The sequence below is a fragment of the Anomaloglossus baeobatrachus genome, chromosome 7 (assembly GCF_048569485.1).
Source record: "Anomaloglossus baeobatrachus isolate aAnoBae1 chromosome 7, aAnoBae1.hap1, whole genome shotgun sequence".
Lineage (NCBI taxonomy): Eukaryota > Metazoa > Chordata > Amphibia > Anura > Aromobatidae > Anomaloglossus > Anomaloglossus baeobatrachus.
This window is the reverse complement of record NC_134359.1, coordinates 91,866,216-91,888,874: the sequence shown is the minus strand read 5'-3', so window position 1 is coordinate 91,888,874 and position 22,659 is coordinate 91,866,216. Positions and strand designations below refer to the sequence as shown.

At 47.3% G+C, this 22,659-nt stretch overlaps 1 protein-coding gene across 2 annotated transcripts in view; it reads left to right on the top strand.

Annotated features, from left to right (window-relative positions):
* Positions 1-22,659, top strand: part of TRPM8 (transient receptor potential cation channel subfamily M member 8) — a 184,002-nt gene that overhangs the window by 73,121 nt on the left and 88,222 nt on the right. For both annotated transcript variants that reach the window (XM_075317472.1, XM_075317473.1), the window contains 4 exons: positions 6,054-6,174; positions 6,253-6,326; positions 7,566-7,722; positions 20,653-20,830. In XM_075317472.1, the coding sequence (XP_075173587.1) occupies positions 6,054-6,174; positions 6,253-6,326; positions 7,566-7,722; positions 20,653-20,830 (530 nt within the window). The remainder of the gene's footprint in view (positions 1-6,053; positions 6,175-6,252; positions 6,327-7,565; positions 7,723-20,652; positions 20,831-22,659) is intronic.

Here is a 22,659-nt window from a genome sequence, read left to right as displayed (position 1 = left end):
AAACAGTATTACTAGTAGCATATCAGGTCAAGGCTACCAGGGTGCTGGGTAGGGGCCATCAGGTTCACTTGTCCTCCTGGGATCAGCACTTAAGGGTGCTTTACACGCTGCGACATCGCTAGCAATCTCATTAGCGATGTGACACGCCAGATCGCAGATGCGATCTGCCGAGATCGCACATAGGTCGTTTTTATAGCGCCGGTCACATGCGCGATCTCGGCAGATCGCAGCTGCGATCTGGCGTGTCACAACGCTAACGAGATCGCTAGCGATGTCGCAGTGTGTAAAGCACCCTTTAGAGTCTGTGTGCAGCTGCGCTGCCTCCTGGTAGCAGCTGAGTGACTGGTGCTGCACTGAGTGCTGAAGTGGGAGCGGGGGCTGGCTTTTCAGCAATAACTTCCACATCAAGGGCATACCAGCCCCGCTCTACATAGTGCCGGGTGTAGGCAACCTTGTCACGCACACCCATATGCAAGTCCCGATCAGGGTGTCCTTTGGGGATATGTGGTCTCACATCCTGATAGGAGATGAACACTCCCTCCTTCAGGCCGGGCTCTGCAATTAGCCCCCATCCCCTTTTGATGCTGAATCGTTCAACAACACCCTGGTACATCACGCCCCGGGTGCAGTAGGTTGCGAGCCGCAGGCGCTGCTTCTCCTGCAGGTCTCTGACCTCCGCCTGCGCCCTCCGCGCCTCCCGCTGCTCCCGCTCCCGGACCAATTGGGTGATCATAGCCTGGCAGCCTCCACGGGTGTCCTCCTCGACATGGGTCCACTTCAAGGTGACGAGCACTGCTTTCCCGCTACCTGGATCATGGTAGCTCGCTGCCACAGCCCCGACAGCAACTGGGCACAGTACCTTGGGACAGTCGTCAGCACTGGTGGCGGCCTCCTCCGTGGTTCTTGATGACATCATCGCCTGGGCTGCCGTCACTGCATCAGAGGACGAAGCTTGCTCCTTCTCCAGTGGAGAAGGTGATGCGACCACTTCTGGTCTGGCAGGAGACGCTGGTAACACTTTGTCCTCCTCCAGCGGAGAAGGTGATGCAACCACTTCTGGTCTCTTTGGCTCTGGCGGTGACACGGCCTGGTCGAGGACAGATCCCGGTAGATGATTCAGGGCAGCCTGGTCAAGCTGCGCTCCACTCGCTTGAGCCCGCATGGCTGCTACCACTTCCATCATCTCCGCCTTCCACTTCTCGACTTGCTGCAGGTGTGCCGCACGCAGAGTCCAGCACAGCTGCTGGACCCTTGCCTCTAGCCTCTCTGCGATCCCGGTCCCTGGTTGAACTGGGACACTGGCACAATCCCCTGGTGCAGACATGTTGCTTGTCGCAGTCCTGGAGGCATTCTGGTGCAGGGCCTCCGAGCTCCCTGCTTCCGGTTTCGTTTTACATTCCGGATACTCCCAGGGGCAAGGTTTTCTTTTCTCGCCTTTTAGTCTCCTGTAGCGCAGTTATTTTTCACAGCATAATGGCGGCGGTTTTTCAAACAATAAAGTTCAGTCCATATAACAGTTTTTAAGGCACATGTGGCACCCTGGACAAGCCAGGGGCCACAGATAACAACACACACACCCCCTCACCCCCAGCAGTTCACAGCAGACATCCCCAAAGTGACCTGCTTTCTGCCTCGGGCTCAGACAGACACACCAGGTGGGCGGAGTCAGGAGATGGAGACGCCCACCCAGGAGTTAGCTGGCCTGAGGCAGGAAACAAGCCCAGTCAAGTCCTAGGAGAGGAAGAGAGAGGAGGTCTGCAGAGAGGCAGACGCAGACTGGGGCCTAGGATTGGAGCCTAGGGCCCTCATGCAGCGGAGAGTCAGGCAGACGGTAGGGGCCGTCTGCAGGGAGCCGGGGAGACAGTTGGTGGAACCGTAGGTAGCCGGGGCTGGGCGGTGGCCCACCGGTACCGAACCGGGGAGCCAGCTGGAAGCCGGAGCGCAGGAGGAGCGTGCACGGAGGTGGAAGAAAGGACTTACACCACCAAACTGGGTCAGGGGAAAACACCGCAGCCGTCTGTGGGACCCGTCCATCCAGCCGAGTGTTCTGATTTCTGTCCTGATTTCTGGCTGAGTGAGTACCACCGTGCCGTGCGGGACAGTGCTGCCCCTGCGACCCTGCACCTCACCAGGCCCGCACCCGGCCTGCCATCCACCCCTACCCCATCACCGGGCCCCGGGACAACCAACCCCTACCCACGGAGGGGAGAAATAACAACAAAGCTGCTCCCTGTCACCACTCCCGGGATCCCCATACAGAGCAGCGGTGGTGTCCACACAATCACCACAACCGTGGGTGGCGTCACGGACAATCTCCCTTACCAAATCCCCTTTTACTGTGGAGCCTGGGATCACAGACCGGGTCACGCTACCGTGATACCCACAGGAGTGACCCCGTGGCCCGGATCTGAGTACCCCCTGGTCCCCGGGCGACACACACACGTCACCCGGTTTGACTGGGTCCAGTTCAATCCTGTTCATGACACCAGGAAAAAGGGATGTAGCACCCAGGGATATGGGTTACTTGGTTCCGGGCAGTGTCTCTATTGGGAATGTCATGTTGGTGGCCGTTACCCGTTTCCGTGCCCTGGGCCCTTTTTGTAATGGGGATATTTACAGGAGATTGGTGAAAAACGTTTATTCCTGACGCCACTTGCGGTGTTGCAGCTATGTGTAGGGAGCCGCCACTGTAAAATGTCTCTACTGAGGCTGATGGTATTAGCAGCTAATATGGTAGTCCCTCCGCAAGTAGGGTATTGCCCCAGTGGGTGTATGATGCGATGGGCGTCAGAAGAAGGAGTCCAGACAGGTATTCAGTGCAACTGGTTTACTCACTTTGGATGTTAACTGGTTGCCCGAGGCCGGCTGGTTTTGCCTCCAGGTCCCCTTCGTCTCAGTGCCAGTTTGGTTCTCTGGTACCTTCTTCCCCTGCACCTGTCTCTGGTAAGTGGGTCCCCATGGTATGGAACACTAGGGGCCTCCGGTCTGTGGTTTGTCCACTTCTGTCCACCTGACAGTAGCGTGAACCCTGTGGGGAAGGAGTCTCTGGTCCTGTCCCCGACTCTCCCTTTGCTACTGAGTCTTCGGATTCTTTAGGGTCAGCAAGGTCCTTGATGGTCCCTTTTTCTGTGCAGGTGTTAACAGGTCGGCTTGAAGCTCTTTCCTGTCCTAGGGTGCTGCACCCCGTCGGTGCGTAGTTCCGAGAGTACTCCACTGTACTCCACCGGCAACCACCTCTCCTGGGTACCAGGTCACCGTCAACCCGAGTCAGGGAGTCATCTGACTTCCTGTGTTCCCGACTACTCTCCACAGTCTGCCCCTCCCACCCGGTCAACTAGTGGACTGGAGTGGCTCCACCTCTAGGAGGCCATCCATGGTCCCACCCTAGCTAGGGACCATTGTATGGGGTATTGTTGGGGAAAACTGGGATTAACTGGGTCTTTGGTGTTACCGCCACTGGGGTGCTAGGTCCCTACGGGGGGTAGGCCCTGCATCCTGGTGGGGATGCAGAACCTTGTAGCACCCTGAGGGCTTCAGGGGCGCTACACATATGTATCTAACAAAGATGGCTACTGAAGTATACCAATACCTACAGCACTGATGTAAATTGTCCTCTGCCCAAGATGGCACCTGAAATCTTGTCACATATACTGCGACTGCACGGGTGCCAGGGAGTTGTGATGATGTACTGGTCTTGGAACACAACCGTGCAGCGCTTAGGTGCTGGCACCTAAATATAGTTTGTATATTGGAGACTCACTATGGAACGCATAGACATGCGCAGAAATTTAAACTAGAAGCCGATATTGACATATATGTGATGAGTTGTAGTTTATGGGTGAGTCTCCCATCAGATTGTTAGTGACACATGATTATTTTTTATCCAAATTGACACTTTCTGCTCTTTATAATCACTGTATGAAATATATGCAGATATGAAATTTTACTTATGTAAACTGATGCACTTTACCCTATATTTTACTATATTGCACTCTTTGCACTTGCCATGCTTGTACATCAATATACTAATAATGATTGTGACGCGCCCACGGAGCCTGGGGTTATACTCGTCACCGTGCCTGCGATGGCTTGGGTTGTCACAATGGTTTAGCCCGGTTCTTTGGCCCCAAGGTGTCAATAAAAGATGAAGTGGAGTTGGGAGAAGTTATCTCAGGACGTCACCTGTGGTATGCGGCTATGAGGGACGCCGCCGCTGCGGAAGGTCCCTCTCTGCTAGGGTGGATGGTAATGCAGCTTGGGTGTTTCAGCTCTCCAAAGGTAGAGCTAAACCCAAGGGAGGATGATAGTGCTGGTAGTCCATAGCGCCGAAGCGCAGGGGTGGTGTGTAATGGGTCCCCATGACCTATAGCTACACAGGGTCCCTTCTCTGTATTTTAAGTTCCGTCCCGTTTAGCTGGCAGCATAAGTCCTTTGTTGGACTGGACCGTGGTCCCGACTCTGTTTGCTGCTGGCACTTGAGGTGGGTGAAGGACACTTGAAACCTCCTCACTTGGCAGATTTGTTAAAGGCCATAAAGTTCCCTCTAACATAGGGCTCTGCACCCCGTCTGCGCCGCACCTGGGGGAGCTCTGTATCCCCTCAGCGTCCGTGTTCTCCTCCGTCTCACCAGTTCCACCCATTTCCTCCTCACTCTCCTTCGGCTCTCTCTGTAGTCGCTCCTTGCTCCCCCGGACATCACCCCTCCCCCTCTCGGAACCCTGAAACAGTGGGTGGGAGGCCCACTAGTCCACCCTACAGACCCGACCCTAGCCTGGTCCCCAATCATGGAAGGGCAAATGGTGTGTATGTGTGATGTTGAATGTAGTGGAATCGACACTGCCCTCCTCCAAACCCAGGATGAATATCCCACCCTAAGTCAGGTGCAGTACCCTGTAGAGCCTGGAGGCTCAGGGGCGCCACAGTGGTGTACTGTTATAGAGCCTTTGTAGCATCTCACTTTCAGCTGTATCTGCATCTTTGATGCAGATACAATTGAATATAATGATGGAGCAGGGAGCTGTCAGCACTCCCCTCCATTATTCTCCCTGTGTGTCTGAGCTATGACATCGCTACAGCGCACCTGCTTTGCAGAGCTGTACAAAGCTTCAGAACACACGCTGCAGATACTGGAGCAGTGCAGGATCAGAGAGAGGCAGATGAGTATTTATTTTAAATCAATGAGTATTTCTTGGAGCCCTTATACCGTTTGGAGGGCTATATGGGGGCCATTATAATATTTGAAGGCCTATTTTGGGGCCATTATAATATTTGGAGGGCTATAGCAAGGCCATTATAATATTTGGAGGGCTATGTGGAGGCTATTATACTGTTTGGAAGGCTTTATAGAGGCCAGTTATACTGTTTAGAGAGCTTTGTGTGTTATACTGTTTGAAGGGTTATATGGGGTCTAACTTACTGTGGTGGATTGTGTGCGGGCCATTATACTGTTTGGAGAGCTATACGGATCTGTTTGTAGGCCATTTTACAGTGTGGAGGGTTGTGTGGGGTCCATCATAAAGAGTGGAGGGTTGTGGGGCCATTATACTGTATGGAGGTCTGTGTTGGAACCATCATATTGTGTGGAGAGATGTGTTGGGGACCCTGTGGGGGCATCATACTGTGTTAGTCACATCATACTTTGCAGGGGGGGATATAGGGTCATCATACTGTGGGTCTGAAGGGTACTGTGGACGACTTTACTGTGGGCATATGATGCTGTGCTTGGTGGGGACTTTTATTGGCATATTACTTTATGAGGGCCATGAAAGAATTTTAATACACATGGACTTCTGCTATGGAGTCCCATGATTTCTATAAAGCACCTGACAGAGAATTTTTGTATTTTACAAAGTGGGAGATCGTATTTAAGAAGGGTTTGACCTAGTCATGGACAACCCCTTTAACATGTTCACATACAACATACTTGACAGATAAAGAAGGAAATATCTTGATAATAAAATATAAATATGGTATTCTCTTACCCATAAATGAATCATAGCTAAAAATATCAGCTATACACAGTGACTCATAATTGTTATTTCTTTTCTTCTTAGATTGTTGGAAAATTCTACAGATTTAGCCAGAATGAAGAGTCACAGGGGTCGAATGCTGGACAGCTCCCGCTCTCTATACTCCAGCATGTCTCGTAGTATTGAATTGTCTCTGGATGAGTTAGTAAGTTTTTTATTGTGTTTTTCAATGTGTAATATACTTCTTATATTTCACTTTAAATCTTATTGTCTCCTTCCTCAGGATGCTGTCAAATATATCCAGGAGAACTTTAAGAAGAGGGAATGTGTGACATATACGAAGGATTCAAAATTACAGTAAGCAACTGTCAGATTTAGTAATATTAAAACATGTATTGAGCTTAAAGGGAATATATCAGCAGGCTTTTGCTTCTTCATATGAGAGCAGCATGTTGTAGGCAAAGAGATTCTAACCATGTTTAACTTAGATTACTGGGTGCAGCCATTATGACTTTATCAAAGAATTGAGTGTAGCAGAGCTTGGAGCTGTTCCGTCCACACCAGGCTCTCAATAGAGATTGTGCATTGACTGTGAGGTGTCAATCACAGCAGGGGCTGTATCGGACAACATGGCAGGAGGCATAGGCTGAGCACTATACATGGGGAGGGTAATAAAAGCACATATTGGTTTTTAAAACAGACCAGCCAGGGGACAAAAAAAACCCTTTAAATACACACTTGCTTTTTTTCCATTGTTTTATATTTGGGCTCAACTATGTGCTCTCAGATGTTGCTGTATGAGATGGCTTTGCCTCTGCAACATCAGAAAATGGCAGTGGCGCTAAGCTGGCCGGATTGGGAGCTAACAGTGAGCAGAGGAGCAGCGCTTACAATCTCTCCAGGAAAGAGCTTGCAAGCACTGCAATTGTTTGGTCAATAACAGTTATCAAAACTGAATATGAGAAACATTCAACTTAGGCAAATATATGACATGATAGGTGATACCTATTAGTGGTATAATAACCCTTTTAACCTACTCTACTATAATCTAGTCAAATAATTAAAGTGTTATGTACATCTTAAAGTATGGATATTGTCAATAGTGCTTAAAACAAAACACATTTACAGGTTACCGCTTATTAAAACTTGCACAAAGCAGAACAAGGAAAGGGTTAAACAACACCGCGCTGCTGCAAAGGTGGAATCCAGTCCAAAATCGTGTTAAAAAGAGTGATTTTATTCTTCTGTTGGTCTCCGTCTTTAGGACAAAAATCACAACAACTGTGTTCACAAGCTCAGTAGGATAGAGCTTGTAAGCACTGCTCATTTTCTGCTGTCTAGCAGCGGTGGTCAATCTCCAAAAAAAAGAACTGTAAACAAAAGAAATAAAAAGTGTAAATATCGCAAAGATGGTTGAAGTTTTTAGCAAGCATTAAATTAAAAAATTTCTTACATTAACTAGCACTACTGAACATATCTATTAATCAGGAAGGGAATAAGTGAATGATAATGTTATTCCTTTATGGTTATTTGTATTATTAAAAGGAAATAGACTTGGACAACGTCTGTTGCAAATTAATATGTGAATCATTGCAGGGATAGTATATGTAAGTGTGGATACAGCAAGATGCAGCATATTGAAGGCACACAGGTCAACACAAGCGATAAATGGAATTATAAGAAGCATACAAAAGAGCTCCCCACCGATGCATATGGAGATATTCAGTTTGATGCATTTGGGAGAAGAGGAAAAGTAAGTCTATATTAAAAGAAACCTCTGAAATCTCGTGATTTATGGTTCGCTTGCATCTGCGTATATATAATCACTCAGATGTTCATCCTGAAAAGTTGGCCGACTGTCATTCTGTATGTTATACGAATGCTATGCGAGTGTGCGATGTTTTCTTACCAAGCATCCGTATGTCATGTGTATGGAAACCATACGCAATGCATTTTTAACATAATCTTTTACATACTACTGTATATATATAATACGCTCTTTAAATTAAAGCTAGTTGTCATAAATAAAAAATCTAAAATAAAAATAAAAAAAGGTAAAGCAGACAGCTGAGAGCTGATATTATCAGTATGGTAAGGTCCATGGGCAATTGCTACTTCCCAACCTAAAAATAGCAGCTGTCAGCTGCCCCAGGAGTAGAGCATCACATGAAATGCTGCAATTCTGGCTCTTCACCTTGTCCCTTCCTGATTGCCTTAGTGTTTTGTTAATCGGGGTAATTAGTGTTGATGACAGCTTTGAATTGTCAAAAACACAGCTGACATCAAGCCCTAGTGTTAGTAATGGAGAGGTGTCTCTCAGACATCCCCATTTTACCCAGTAAGTAAAAAGAAAAATGCACACACAAATAGTTTATTTAAAAAAAATACTCCTCGACTCTTTCCCTGATTCACCAAATTATTTAATATATAAAGCTGAATGTATGTGTGTATGTACAGTATGTGTGTGTATGTATGTGTGTGTGTGTGTGTGTATGTCCGCTAAAGGAATCCGCACCGTCGCATTTAGAATCACAAAATTTTGCACACTCATGTGACTCAGGGATTGTCATAGCCTATGTGTTGACAAGAAAATCTAAACCCGCGCTTTAGTTACTCTCCAAAAAACCTGCCTCCATTAAACTGAATGGAGCTGCGAGCTACAGGCTATGAATAAGAGCTATGATTGGTTGCTATAGGAACAAAGGACATTCATAGTCTTATGTGTGACGTAATATGATGTCGGTGGAGAGACAGACACAGACAGACACAGACTGAGAGACAGACAGACAGAGACAGACAGACAGGCACAGACAGAGAAAGAGACACACAGGGAAAGACACAGAGACAGACAGAGACAGATAGGAAAAAAAAGACAGACAGAAAAATACAGACAGAAAGACACACAGAGAAAGAGACAGACAGAGGCAGACAGGGAAAGAGACAGAGAGAGACAGACAAGGAAAGAGACAGACAGAGACGGGCAAAGACAGACGGGCAAAGATAGACGAGGAAAGAGACAGACGAGGAAAGAGACAGACGAGGAAAGAGACAGACGAGGAAAGAGACAGACGGGGAAAGAGACAGACGGGGAAAGAGACAGACGGGGAAAGAGACAGACGGGGAAAGAGACAGACGGGGAAAGAGACAGACGGGGAAAGAGACAGACAGAGAGACAAAGACAGACAGGGAAAGATGGGGAAAGAGACAGTTGGGGAAAGAGACAGATGGGGAAAGAGACAGACGGGGAAAGAGACAGACGGGGAAAGAGACAGACGGGGAAAGAGACAGACGGGGAAAGAGACAGATGGGGAAGGAGACAGATGGGGAAAGAGACAGACGGGGAAAGAGACAGACGGGGAAAGAGACAGACGGGGAAAGAGACAGACGGGGAAAGAGACAGACGGGGAAAGAGACAGACGGGGAAAGAGACAGACGGGGAAAGAGACAGACGGGGAAAGAGACAGACGGGGAAAGAGACAGACGGGGAAAGAGACAGACGGGGAAAGAGACAGACGGGGAAAGAGACAGACGGGGAAAGAGACAGACGGGGAAAGAGACAGACGGGGAAAGAGACAGACAGAGAGACAAAGACAGACAGGGAAAGATGGGGAAAGAGACAGTTGGGGAAAGAGACAGATGGGGAAAGAGACAGACGGGGAAAGAGACAGACGGGGAAAGAGACAGACGGGGAAAAAGACAGACGGGGAAAGAGACAGACGGTGAAAGAGACAGACGGTGAAAGAGACAGACGGTGAAAGAGACAGACGGTGAAAGAGACAGATGGGGAAAGAGACAGACGGGGAAAGAGACAGACGGGGAAAGAGACAGATGGGGAAAGAGACAGACAGAGAGACAAAGACAGACAGGGAAAGATGGGGAAAGAGACAGTTGGGGAAAGAGACAGATGGGGAAAGAGGCAGATGGGGAAAGAGACAGATGGGGAAAAGAGACAGATGGGGAAAAGAGACAGATGGGGAAAAGAGACAGATGGGGAAAAGAGACAGACCTGGAAAGAGACAGACCTGGAAAGAGACAGACCTGGAAAGAGACAGACCTGGAAAGAGACAGACGGGGAAAGAGTCAGACGGGGAAAGAGTCAGACGGGGAAAGAGACAGACGGGGAAAGAGACAGACGGGGAAAGAGACAGACGGGGAAAGAGACAGACGGGGAAAGAGACAGACGGGGAAAGAGACAGACGGGGAAAGAGACAGACGGGGAAAGAGACAGACAGAGAGACAAAGACCGACAGGGAAAGACTGGGAAAGAGACAGACAGGGAAAGAGACAGACCAGGGAAAGAGACAGACCTGCAAAAGAAAAAGACCAGGGAAAGAGACAGACCAGGGAAAGAGACAGACCAGGGAAAGAGACAGACCTGGAAACAGACAGACCTGGAAAGAGTCAGATGCGGAAAGAGTCAGATGCGGAAAGAGTCAGATGCGGAAAGAGTCAGACGGGGAAAGAGTCAGACAGGGAAAGAGTCAGACACCAAGAGAGAGAGAGAGACACACCAAGATAGAGAGACAGACAGACACAGAGCTAGAGACAGACAGAGACACAGAGATAGAGAGAGACAGAGAGACTAATACAGAGACAGACAGAGATATAGACACAGACAGACACACAGAGACAACTTAAGCAAGCATTGTTGACCTTAGGGAGATCAACATATCCACTGCGGAGACACCATCACGTGTTTCTCAACGCAGTGATTCTAGAGCAACGCCCCCTCGGAAGTATGCCAATAAGAAAGCCGTAAGTAAATACCCCGAAACGGCTGTCTGTGGATGGATACCATGTTTGGTATAGGTGGTCTCCTTGACTGGAGACTGCCCTTCCCGTGGTTGTTCCTTCCCGGTGAAAGACCTGGCTAGTTTCCTGGCAGCGTTGAGAAACACGTGATGGTGTCTCCGCGGCTTTCTTATTTAGACACACAGAGACAGACAGGGAAAGAGACAGACATAGAGACAGACAGACAGAGACTGGGAGAGAGACAGTTACTATCCTGGACAACGCCCGGGTACTACAGCTAGTTTGTAATAAAAAAGAAACCCAGGCAGGTCTGACGTAGTCCAGATAATCTGATGTAGTTTACAAATGGAGACCTGAAAAAAGAGAGATATAAAAATAAGACCCTCTTTCATCAATTTATTAGAAAGCTCCCACACAGGACTGACATAGTCCTGTCACGGGGTGTCAGGGGATAACAGGAAACCAGGGCTCCTAGACTGGCCCTTAGGGTAGGGGTTCCTAGCTGTCCCTAATCCCAAAGATACTTTTTTTTTTAAATCAGATCTTTTTTTATTAAATCATTAGGGATCAATACAGAGAGTATTTCACTTTTCATATAACTGATAACAATAAACAGATAAACACATATGATTTATAAATCAGGTTCTTTCTCTGCATATATGTAAATATAATAATAGAGTTCTCAAATCATAATTATATTATATAACTTGAGCCTACAAACCTCGTGGCTCTACAAATAAACAAAACTTAAATTATGCAATAATGCCTCAGACTAACAGAAACACCTCCTCCATCAGCCGTGTCGCTCCACATCATATTGCTATACTCTCCCGCCCCTCCCTCTCCTTGCAGTCATCCATGAAACCGTTCCAGTCCTCTCTCACCTCTTCATTCAAAGTCCATTTCGCCACAGAAAAAACTAGTTTTAATTCCCTTCCCCACACATGCCATCACTGCAGGCACAACAGTAACCGGTCCAGCATTGCATCCCGAACCAGTGCACTAGAGGGTAGGCCCGGCAACTCCATCCATGGCCGCCAAATGTTGTAAAACTTTTTCAATGTTTTTCTTTTTAAATAAACTCCCCTTTCCAATCTTATGACGTTATTTAATTTGTTTTTGAGCTCTGGTAATGTTGGTGGTAGAGGGTCTAACCAGTGATATGCAAGTAGCTTTCTTGCTTGGTACAAGATACGTGCTATTCCCAGGGCTGTTGGAGAATCCGGATCCACTTCTCCTTCCCATAGGCTCAACAGGCACAGGCGGGGCGACGGTTGTATTGTGATATGATATATTTGACCTATAAGTCCCAGGGTTTGGTTCCAGAAATCACCAATGTGTCCACACTCCCACATAACATGCATCAAATGGGCATCATCCTGTCCACACCTAACACACTGTGTGTTTGGTCTGAGTCCCATCTTAAATAGTAGACTGGGAGTTTTATATACCCTGTGGATGAGATATATTTGAGACAGCTTTTGGCACTCCGATACCGCCAGTTTAGGAACTTGTTCCAATATATCAGACCACTGGCCTTCCGTCAGGGGACCGACGTCTCGTTCCCATTTGCTTTTAACAAGCAATGGATGTGTTTCCAGATGGGCAGGTAGTAATTTTTTATATAGTTCCGAAATAAGACCCTTAGAGGGCTCAGATGTAAGCAGCCTATGTAATGTTTGATTATGTGTCACTGTGACCGGGTTTGTCCTCCCCTGTCTTTCCAGTGCGTGTCTCAGCTGCAAATACTGATAAAAGAAGACATGCGGAAGGTGAAACTCCGTTCTCAATTGTTCAAAGCTTTTAAGAGTATTATTTTGTAGTACTTGTGACACTAAATGGATCCCTTTATCCTCCCATCCTCTGAACCCTACTAATTTTTTAATTTCTGGCAAGTCGGGGTTCTGCCACAGTGGCCAGAGCTCTGTAGGTCCGCTTATCCCCAAAAGAGACTTACCCCTGTCCCACACCCGGAATATCATAGCCAGTGTGGGATATCGTGCCCCATTTATCTGTCTTTGTCCCACATCCAACCGGCAACCTGGGTACTTCCATACTGATCCCTCTCTCACTATATCACCACTGGTATCATACCCTCCTTCTTTGCCCCAACCCCTCAGATGTTGCATCTGGGAGGCTATATAGTATATATATGGGTTTGGTACCGCCAGTCCTCCCTCCTCCTTTCCCCGCTGTAGCACTTCCAGTCGAATCCTAGCTTGCTTTTTCTTCCAAATAAGTTCCCGGAATATTGTATTAATTTTTACAAAAAATTCCCTACATATCCACACTGGAGAATTATGTATAAGGTATAGTAATTGTGGCATCATTACCATTTTAATTAAATTGGATCTGCCGACATTTGATAGCGGCAAACGGCACCAGGTATGCACTTTTGCTCTGAATCGCTGTAACAGGGGTTCCAGATTTAGGGCCTGGAAATCCTTCGGGATTGGGCTGACAATTACTCCCAGATATTTAAACTCCCGGACCACAGGAACTGGAATCTGTAAGTCCGAAAAGTCCCCCGGAAGGGGGTCCAACAGCATTAAAGCCGACTTGGACCAGTTGATTAGTAGACCAGACCTCTGTCCAAATTCCCGAATGATATTCATTGCCGGCAAAATCGAGGAACGTACCCTGTCTAAATATAAGAGTAGATCGTCTGCGTATAATGATATCTTTTGTTCCACGGCTCCACACCGAAATCCCTCTACCTCCCTGGATTTCCGTATTGCCACTGCCAACGGCTCCACTGCAGTTGCGAATAGCAAGGGTGAAAGCGGGCACCCCTGTCTAGTACCTCTTCCAAGAGGAAAAGACTCGGAGACCCTGCCATTAACCCTAACCTTTGCCACCGGTGAGTCATATAGCAGTTTTACCCAATTTATGAATCTATGCCCAAAGCCCATTTTCCGAAGTACAGCCCACATATATTCCCATTCAAGGCTATCGAACGCCTTAGCGGCGTCTAATGACAAAATTGCCCTTTCCCCCGGTACCTCAGAACTATGTTGAATTCCCAAATATAATTTCCTGAGATTCATAGATGTGGCTCTGCATGGAATGAAGCCCGTCTGATCACTCTGCACTATAGATGAGATGACTCGGGACATCCTATTGGCGAGCACCTTGGCCAGCAATTTAATGTCTGTTTGTAGGAGAGAGATTGGGCGATATGAATCCGGGATCTCTGGATCTTTTCCAGGTTTTAATATTAAGACTATTAAGGCTTCCCTCATAGAGGGCGGGAGGACCCTCTGCCTTTCAGCCTCTTCAAATACCTTAAGTAGTTTGGGTAGCAGTAAGGGTGCATATGCTTTATAAAACTCTCCAGGCAGGCCATCCGTTCCCGGAGCTTTTTCATTTTGTGTCTGGCCAAGCGCTTCCTCCAGTTCTTCCAATGAGATGTCCCGGTCCAGCAATTCCCTGTTTACATCACTCAGTGAAGGAAGAGAGAGAGCATCCAAATACTGCTCAATCTCAGTCTCCGTGAGGTCACAGTCTGATGTGTATAGCCGCATATAATAGCTCTTTATTTCTCTTATTATATCCTCGCTTTCTGTTACAAAGTCACCTGATTCCGTCTTTAACCTATTTATATAAGAAGATCCTTCCTGTGCTCTAATGACTGTGGCCAGTAGGTGCCCCACGCCCTCCCCTGCCATAAAATAATTTTGTTTAAGGAAATAGCGTTTATTTTCTGCCACCGACATGAGATTTTCTTTTAGTGACATCTGTGCCTTCTCTAGAGTGTTTTTAGTTTCTACTGTTGGGTTGAGCACCACCGCAGCCTCCGCATCAGATACCTCCTGAATCAGACTCTGGGTGTAACATTTGGTTTGATTTTTGCGTATGCATATTTCTCTAATATATATGCCCCTTACCACAGCTTTCATAGAGTCCCAAACTATGTGTGGCGGTGCAGAGCACTCATTAACATGGAAGTATTCTAGAATGTTATCATGTAAAGATCCCCCAATAAGCTGGATCCAGAAGGGATTAAGTTTCCAGATAGGCCTGGGCAGAGTGACGGGGTTTCCCCATGCAAGCGTAACATGTAATGGTGAGTGATCAGATATGCTTCTAGGTAGGTAGGCCACCTTTTGTGTATATGAGGCCATAAGTGCGTTTCCAATAGCCAGGTCTATCCGTGACATGGTGTGGTGGGAGCTAGAGTAACAGGAGAATTGTTTGGTTGTGGGGTGTTGGGCACGCCAAAGATCTACAAAACCCAGCTCCGTTAGCATTCTAGCAAATGACGTCGGGGCGGCGTTCTCCGATATGTTTCCCGAGTGTAATTTATCTAGATAGGGATGTAAGTAATTATTAAAATCCCCTATCAAAAGCGTCGGCACAGATGGAAGGGAATCTAAAATAGACAATATCCTTTTTACCGGTTCGACTGAATATGGTGGAGGGATATATATCGCAACCAGAATAAATTGTATACCATACAGCGTGCAAAGCAAACATACAAATCTGCCCCCCGGGTCAATCACTGATTTGGTACATGAGAACGGGATGGATTTGTGCACCAACACACTCACACCCCGTGCATGGGTCGAGTATGTGGAATGATATTCATGCGCGATCCATCCCTTCCTCAGCCAATGAACATTATCCCTGACCATGTGGGTCTCGGAGAGACATAAAATAGCCGGTAAAAGTTTCTGTAGGTGAGTAAATATAGCACATCTTTTGTTCGCATCTCCGAGCCCTCTAACATTCCACGCTACAATATTTAAAGATGTCGCCATAAGCGTAGACTAAGATATGATCCGGACGGATACTTCATACCTGGAGGAGAGAGGCGTTCTCCACCGATTCTCAAAAACATTAGGTTGAGCGACACGACTGAGGCACACCACACTTCCCAAACAGATTGCATCATACAACAATAAACAAGAAAAACAAGGAGAGAGATAGGGCTCCGCACACCAGTGCGCAGTGCCCCTGCCCTCAAAATCAAGTGTATCTTACACATTTCTCCCAAATAGAGAGAATCAGGGCTAAAAACACGCCCCAAGTCCATGCAGGGAGGGGGTCCACAACTTGCTAGTGCAGCTGGTGTCCACAATGAACCTGCCGTCTCCCAACCTGGATCCTAGATGAATTTAACTGTAATGAGCTCACCAGCATAGCGTCCCAAACAAAAACAACGCCTGGCGGCAGAAAGGGAAATCTCAGGTATTCTTCCTCCTCAGGGATCTCTCATTGATATCCAGCCAAGACAATGCCGCCCCAGCCGTATCAAAAAAATGAGTCTCTCCGTTCGCAGCAATCCGCAGCTTAGCAGGGTACATCATGGAGTATGGCACTTGCAGGTTGCGCAGTCGTTTTTTTATCTCAATAAATTGCACTCTTTTACGTTGCACTTCCATGGAGAAATCAGGAAATATTGATATCTTCCTCCCATCAATTGCAAGTTCTTTGATATCTCTGGCTCTGCGCAGGATAGTGTCCCTATCTTTATAGTACAGTAGTTTAATCAGAATAGGACATGGGGGTGCTCCCGGCTGTGGGGCACGCGCAGGGACCCTGTGCGCCCTTTCAATGGTGAAGAAAGGGGACAGTATGTCTTTTCCCATGGTGTCTTTAAGCCATTTTTCAAAGAAATTCAGTGGGTCATTGCCCTCCATCCTCTCTGGGACCCCCACCAGTCGCAAATTACTTCTGCGGGAGCGATTTTCTAAATCATCCACCTTGTTTAGCAGTGTGGAGATATTTTGCGTGGCCTTTCCCAGCTCTCGTGACATTGGGGGCAATTTATCCTCTGTTGTACTCACTCTTTCCTCCAACTCCCCCATTCTGACAGTCACCCCTTGCAGCTCACGTTTAATACAGGCCATATCTGAGGTGACAGTTCCCATCTGGCTGCTTAGAGTGGCCAATGTGGTATTGCAAGAGTTAATTGCTGCCAGAATGTCTCTCAGTATGGCCTCAGTGAAAACAGGTGTTGTTTGCTCCACATCTCCCCCTCCTCCCTCTGCCAGCACAGGCCTGTGTGTCTGCATACCTTGTGCTGCTGAACATGCAGGGCCCAGGGTACTCACAGTCTCACTGTCGGGTATGTTTTCTCCCTGCTCCAGGGCCCGTTCAGCGCTGCCATCGGGTGCCTCGTTGCAGGTAGGCTCTGTGCCAGGGGCCACTCTGGCAAACCGCTCCAACCTGCTTGCTACTCCCACTGCTCCAGCTCGGGATGGTGTGGATGCCGGCGGCGCCATATTGGATTCTTCAGAGGCACGCTCCTGCGCGTCTCTGTCCCTTTTATTGCTACTGCGGGTCGGCATATCCTGGCTGTGCTCGCTTCCCTGGGTGTTATAAGTTGTGTTGCAGCCCTCCAGGGTCGGTAGTGCCTGTCAGCAAGGCCGGTGTGCAGGATAATTCAGGATCCAGGCAGGAGATCACCCACGCTGCTTCCTCTCTACATGAGGTCCAGGCCACACCCCCCCCAAAGATACTTTTAATAGTGAAGATGTCCTTCCTTGTCCTGGTTCTGGCAAGTCCTGATCTTATACCCCCACTCCCCATCCCAGGGGAGGATCGGGACAGGAGTGGTTGAGTCTACAGATATAGACAAACGGGGAAACTAAAAACCCCATTACACAGCTAGCACACACGTAGATATAAGACAATACATAATAAGAAGGGAAATAACCAGACGACAAGAAGATTTCTGTGATGCCCTGGCCTATCAGGTCGTCACAGGGTATTGTGCAATCTGCCCTTCTACACAGTATCCACCCTCCTTGGTTACGGATCCTGGTCCTTTGGTGTTGCTAACAGCTTGACCAATCAAAAATCCTAGGAACACTTCCCACTTTAACCTACTAGACACACCATTGGGGGGCCTGAATGGAATAGGGCCGCCCACATGGGGGGGTTGGTGAGTAGGAGTGAGGAAAGTGACAGTTGAGTTGTGGAGTTGGAGTTGAGCAGTGGAGAGTAAAAGGAGAGGAGGTGGTGTGGTGGCTCTCGTGAGGAGAGGCCACGGAGAAGAGCTCCTGTGTATTAGGTGGCAGACGTTGGTCTGGCCCGGAAGGAGCTGGAACCCAGTCACAGGGGACAGTGTCAAGGGGCACGAACTGCCGAGGAGGGCGGCCGGCGGCCTTGAGCTATCACAGGGCAGGGGCCAGGGCACGATGGGGTACGTGGACCCTAGGCCGGAAAGTAGCTTCACGCGTACCAGTAATTTTCCTGACGGGGGTGAAGACTTCAAGTGTCATCCCCAACCCGCTCCAAAATCGGGGTACTAGCGCACCGATGGGATAGGACTTTCCCAATACAGTCCAAAGAAATCCTACACGTGAACCCTGAGAGCAAGCTCACTCTGTTAGCCACATGGGTGAGTGGGACCCTAAGAGTTTTATACCCACGGGTCCAACAGAGACAAAGGTGCAAAGAACAGAGCGACAGGCCAACAACAACACTAAGGGCACGGACCCAAGTGTGCTCCCTACAAGCTGCAGTGGTGTTCAGAATTCTGGTTTACAAGCTGTCAGTGTTGTTATTCCTGGACTGAGTGTGATCACTAACTACCCCTGCTCCTACCCCAGCGGCACCCATTCACCAACCATCCAACGGGCCCCGGGACACCACCCCTTACCCACGGAGGGGTTAAACATCAGGCTGCCACACAGCATCGTCACCGGGCTCCCCAACAGCAGCAGTGGTCCCTCACCTTACCACGCACCGTGGGTGGCATCACGAACTTTCCAATACTCCCCTGTACATAGCCCCCCTTAATTCGAGTGGGCCGCGCGACCCCTCGAGTCTGGAGATCTTCCCCCCACCAGCCACCGCGGATATGGATCCGACCAGCAGCCCGGCTGCTGGCGCGGGGCAGCACATTTCCACAGCACACTAAGCAGCATGCAATAAATCACCAGCAACTGGAACATAACAACACACGGACCGGTTAAGCAAAAGCTATTGTTGGCATAGGAAGACAGGCTCCACCATCTTAAAAAGGTGGGAATAACTATGATAGGTTTCCCACAACATATGATCCAAGAGGTAACCAGCAGGCTAGCAGAAATTAACTCCTGCAAGCCTAATGATCACACAACGGGTCAATACCCAAGCATGTCTGTGCAATTCAGAAGCACCAGAGAAGGCATAGTGTGGAGTGTCAGATTCTGCAATGTGAACAGCGTCAGATGTCGCCATGACAATTGACGAGTTTAGAGCCAAACACTGTGTGACAAGTCCACTGCTTTCCATGACATTCCCCAACTCTGTGGGTCAGAGTCTATGGAGCATTGTTTTACCATTCCATAGGCTTCGAGCAGCAGCCACTCCCAGTTTACGCTGCGCTCCACGAGACCCGTCAACTTTGAAGAGCAGTGACATCAGTAACGTTACAGAACTTCAAAGTTACTGGGTCTCACAGAGCATAGCATGAGCCGTGAGTGGCTGCTGCTGAAAGCCTATGGAGTGTCCGAACTGTGCTACATAACATTTGATCGACGGAGGCGGGGAATGTCGTTGGAAGCGTTGGACTACATTGGTCCTGTGGGAGAACTTTGCTTTCTAAGAAATTGGTGAATAAGGGACAGTGTCTTGTTTTTGTTTGCTCTCTTTTTATGTTTTTTAGGTTTCCATTTGTGGACTACATCGGATTCCCTGGACTATGTTGTACCTGCCTGTTTTTTTCACAAATAAATTGATGAACCAGGGAATGAGTGAACTGATGGCTGGTGTTTTTAGGCTGGGAAGGGATCAATAACCATGGACCTTTCCAGCCTGATAATATCAGCTCACAGCTGTCTGCTTTACCTTTGCAGGTTTCTTAAAATAGGGAGGACCCCACGCCATTTTTTTCCCATTTACTGTATTTATTTTTTTAAGTTACCAGTTAACAAATCTAAACAGTTGTAGAATATACATCACATAAAAAAGCACTAAAGGGTGCAAGTTTATAATATGTAGGGCGTTGTGAAATTATATATCTGCAGGATATCTAGCTAATAACTTTATATCATCTACTGTAACTATAGCTTTATATTAGTTCTTTCTTTTTCTTTGAGATATGTGGGGAAAAATCAGATGGCATATGGATCATCCATGTGCCTGTTGATTTTGACTTGCTTTGGCGAGTCTCGAGCGTTTTATACTTTTTATTTGTATGTTTTTAAAAACATTTTTCCTTCGTTTTTATTATAATTTTTAGTTTTGTTCTGGGATTTCAAGTTGTGATGATCATTTGATCACTTGTCCTACATATTGCAATTCTGCAGTACATAGAACTAGTAATGATCTCCTCCCATACAGCATAGCCTGTGTGGAACCTTCAGCCACGGAAGCCAACTGGCAGCCCACGTTTGCACTGTGGAGGGGGAATGAAGGGCGTGGATGCCAGAATGGTTGTGTGGTTCAATTTCTCCACTTAATTTTCAGAGTTTAACAGTAGCATTTAAGTAGTTAAACAGCAGCAATTGGAGCTAAAGGCCTGTGCTGGATCTATACATGCAATTCAAAATGGTTGTATGTTCTCAGTGGGAGGAACAAAATTATAATCTTGTGATACCTTTTAATGGCTAACTAAAATAAATAAAGTGATGTTACAAAGCAAGCTTTCGAGACATCTCAGGTCCCTTCATCAGGCATAGTATACTATGTATACTATGCCTGATGAAGGGACCTGAGATTTATTTTAGTTTAGTTAGCCATTAAAAGGTATCACAAAATTATAATTTTGTTCCTCTCACTGAGAACATTCAATAATTTTTCAACTGGCTAACACGGTACCAAAACCTTTTCACTTGTAATTCAAAATGGTAACATGTATATCGTCTTTAACAATAAACCAAAAAAAAAGAAGCATAATTTATTAGACGGCTACTAGAATGAAAAAAATAATGTATGAGAAGTGTCTAAGAGTCCAAACTTTAGAAGCATTCATGTTCATCTCTCTCTCCTCTTTTAGTACATTCGTCTGTCCCGAGACACAGCCCCTGAGACATTGTATGAGCTCATGACCAAATATTGGCTGCTTAAAACTCCAAACCTCATCATCTCTGTGGCTGGAGGTGCTAAAAACTTTTCACTCAAGCCCCGGATGCGCAAGATCTTTAGTCGTCTTATCTACATTGCCCAAACCAAAGGTAACATGGAAGGATGTGATTGTACAGTATGTGTGAGGATCAAGAACGTAAACTATTGAGAAAGTGGCATTATTATTGTTACGGGGGGCTGTCTGATAATAAAACCTAAAGGAATGTCAGACAGTCAGGGTCCACCGTGCAAAGACTCTGCTGCAGACTATGGCAGAGGATAAGGGGTATATAAGTGTGCCACTGTAAAAAATAATAGCGCAAGTGCAGAGTGCAATACCTCTGTTAAACTCACAGAGGAATATAATTTAGAAAATAAAGCAATTCCTCCCTTACTTGGAGGGTGTGTGGAATGGTCTCTGTTAAAGATCACAGAGACAAAAGCAGTGAGTGTGAAATGGCACCTACCTAGGTCCGTTCCTCTAGTGGTGCCAGGAGACGGACAGCAGCGTAAGCCGCACAAAGCTCCTACCTGCGTTCGCTCCACTAGTGTGCGAGGACACGAACCACTAGATATGGCACCTGCTTAGGTCCGCTCTTCTAGTGGTGCAAAAGAGACGGACAGCAGCGTAAGCCGCACAAAGCTCCTACCTGCGTTCGCTCCACTAGTGTGCGAGGATACGAACAACTGCCAGACGCAGTATAAGGAACGTTACCCTAGCGGAAACGTCCACCTACGAGTAGAATCACAAGGCCCAGCCGGACCATGTGCCTCAGGCACCTGCCTATGTCTGCTCCACTAAGAGGTAAGGATACGGACTGCAGCCGAAGCTGTAAGGTATAAGAACGCTACCCTGCCGGTAGCGCTCACCTAACATAGACAGAGAGATGCCTAGAGGGACGTGCACAGGGCGTCTACCCTCATGCATGAACCAAGAGGACTGAGCGCCGGGCGGCGAGCGTCAGGGTCTTATATAGACTCTGTCATCCAAGATGGAGAACACCAGAGCCAATCCGCTGCCAGAATGACAGCAATGACGTCACGCTGGCCTATCACCGAGCAAAGCGTCACAAGCACATGACCAGCGACCAATCGGCATAAAAGGTGTCAGAGACATGTGACCACGTGTCACAAGCACATGACCAGTGGCCAATCAGCTTAGAAGGTGTCAGAGACATGTGACCTCGTGTCAGCGATGATGTCACCCGCACATGTGCAATGGCTCCAAGATAGGACTTAGTCTCCAGCGCTTGCACATGTGCAGTAGCAAGAAATCCGGACATAGTCTCCAGAGCCACAGCAACCGTAACAATTATGTGGCAGCAAAAATCAGCATGGGGCATTGTGTAGTTTTCATTTCTTAAAGGGGTTGTCTGCTGTTTGGACAACCTCTTCTTAAATGCAACAGTAGTGATGGGCAAACAGTATTTATTTGTGTTCGGATTATTCGTAGCAAACCCCAAAGAACTATTCCGGTATTCATCACAAATAACAAACCTAATGCAAGTCAAAGAGGAACCCAAGCATTTTGACGAATACTGGAATAGTATTCGGTATTCGGTAGGCATTATCCAAACACAAATTGTTACTATTCACCCATCACTACCCAACAGTACTCCAAGTAAAAAAAAAAAACCACACCATATACTCACCTCCTGGACTGGCGGTGTTCCAGCAATATTGATGATGTGTACATTTCTGGACAGCGCCAGTCCAGGATTAAAGTATGTGGTGTTTTTATTTTGTATGGGGCACTCTTAAATTTAGGAATGGATAATCCAAGTTGTGGACAACCTTGTCAAAGATAGGTGGTGAGGTTTCTTATTTTAAGTTCAAGGATTTTTAACATTGAACAAATTAATTAGAAGAGAATCAAATTTGCTTTGAATTTCACAAAACAATATGGATTCAATACAAATTTTGACCCATTTTATTCTCT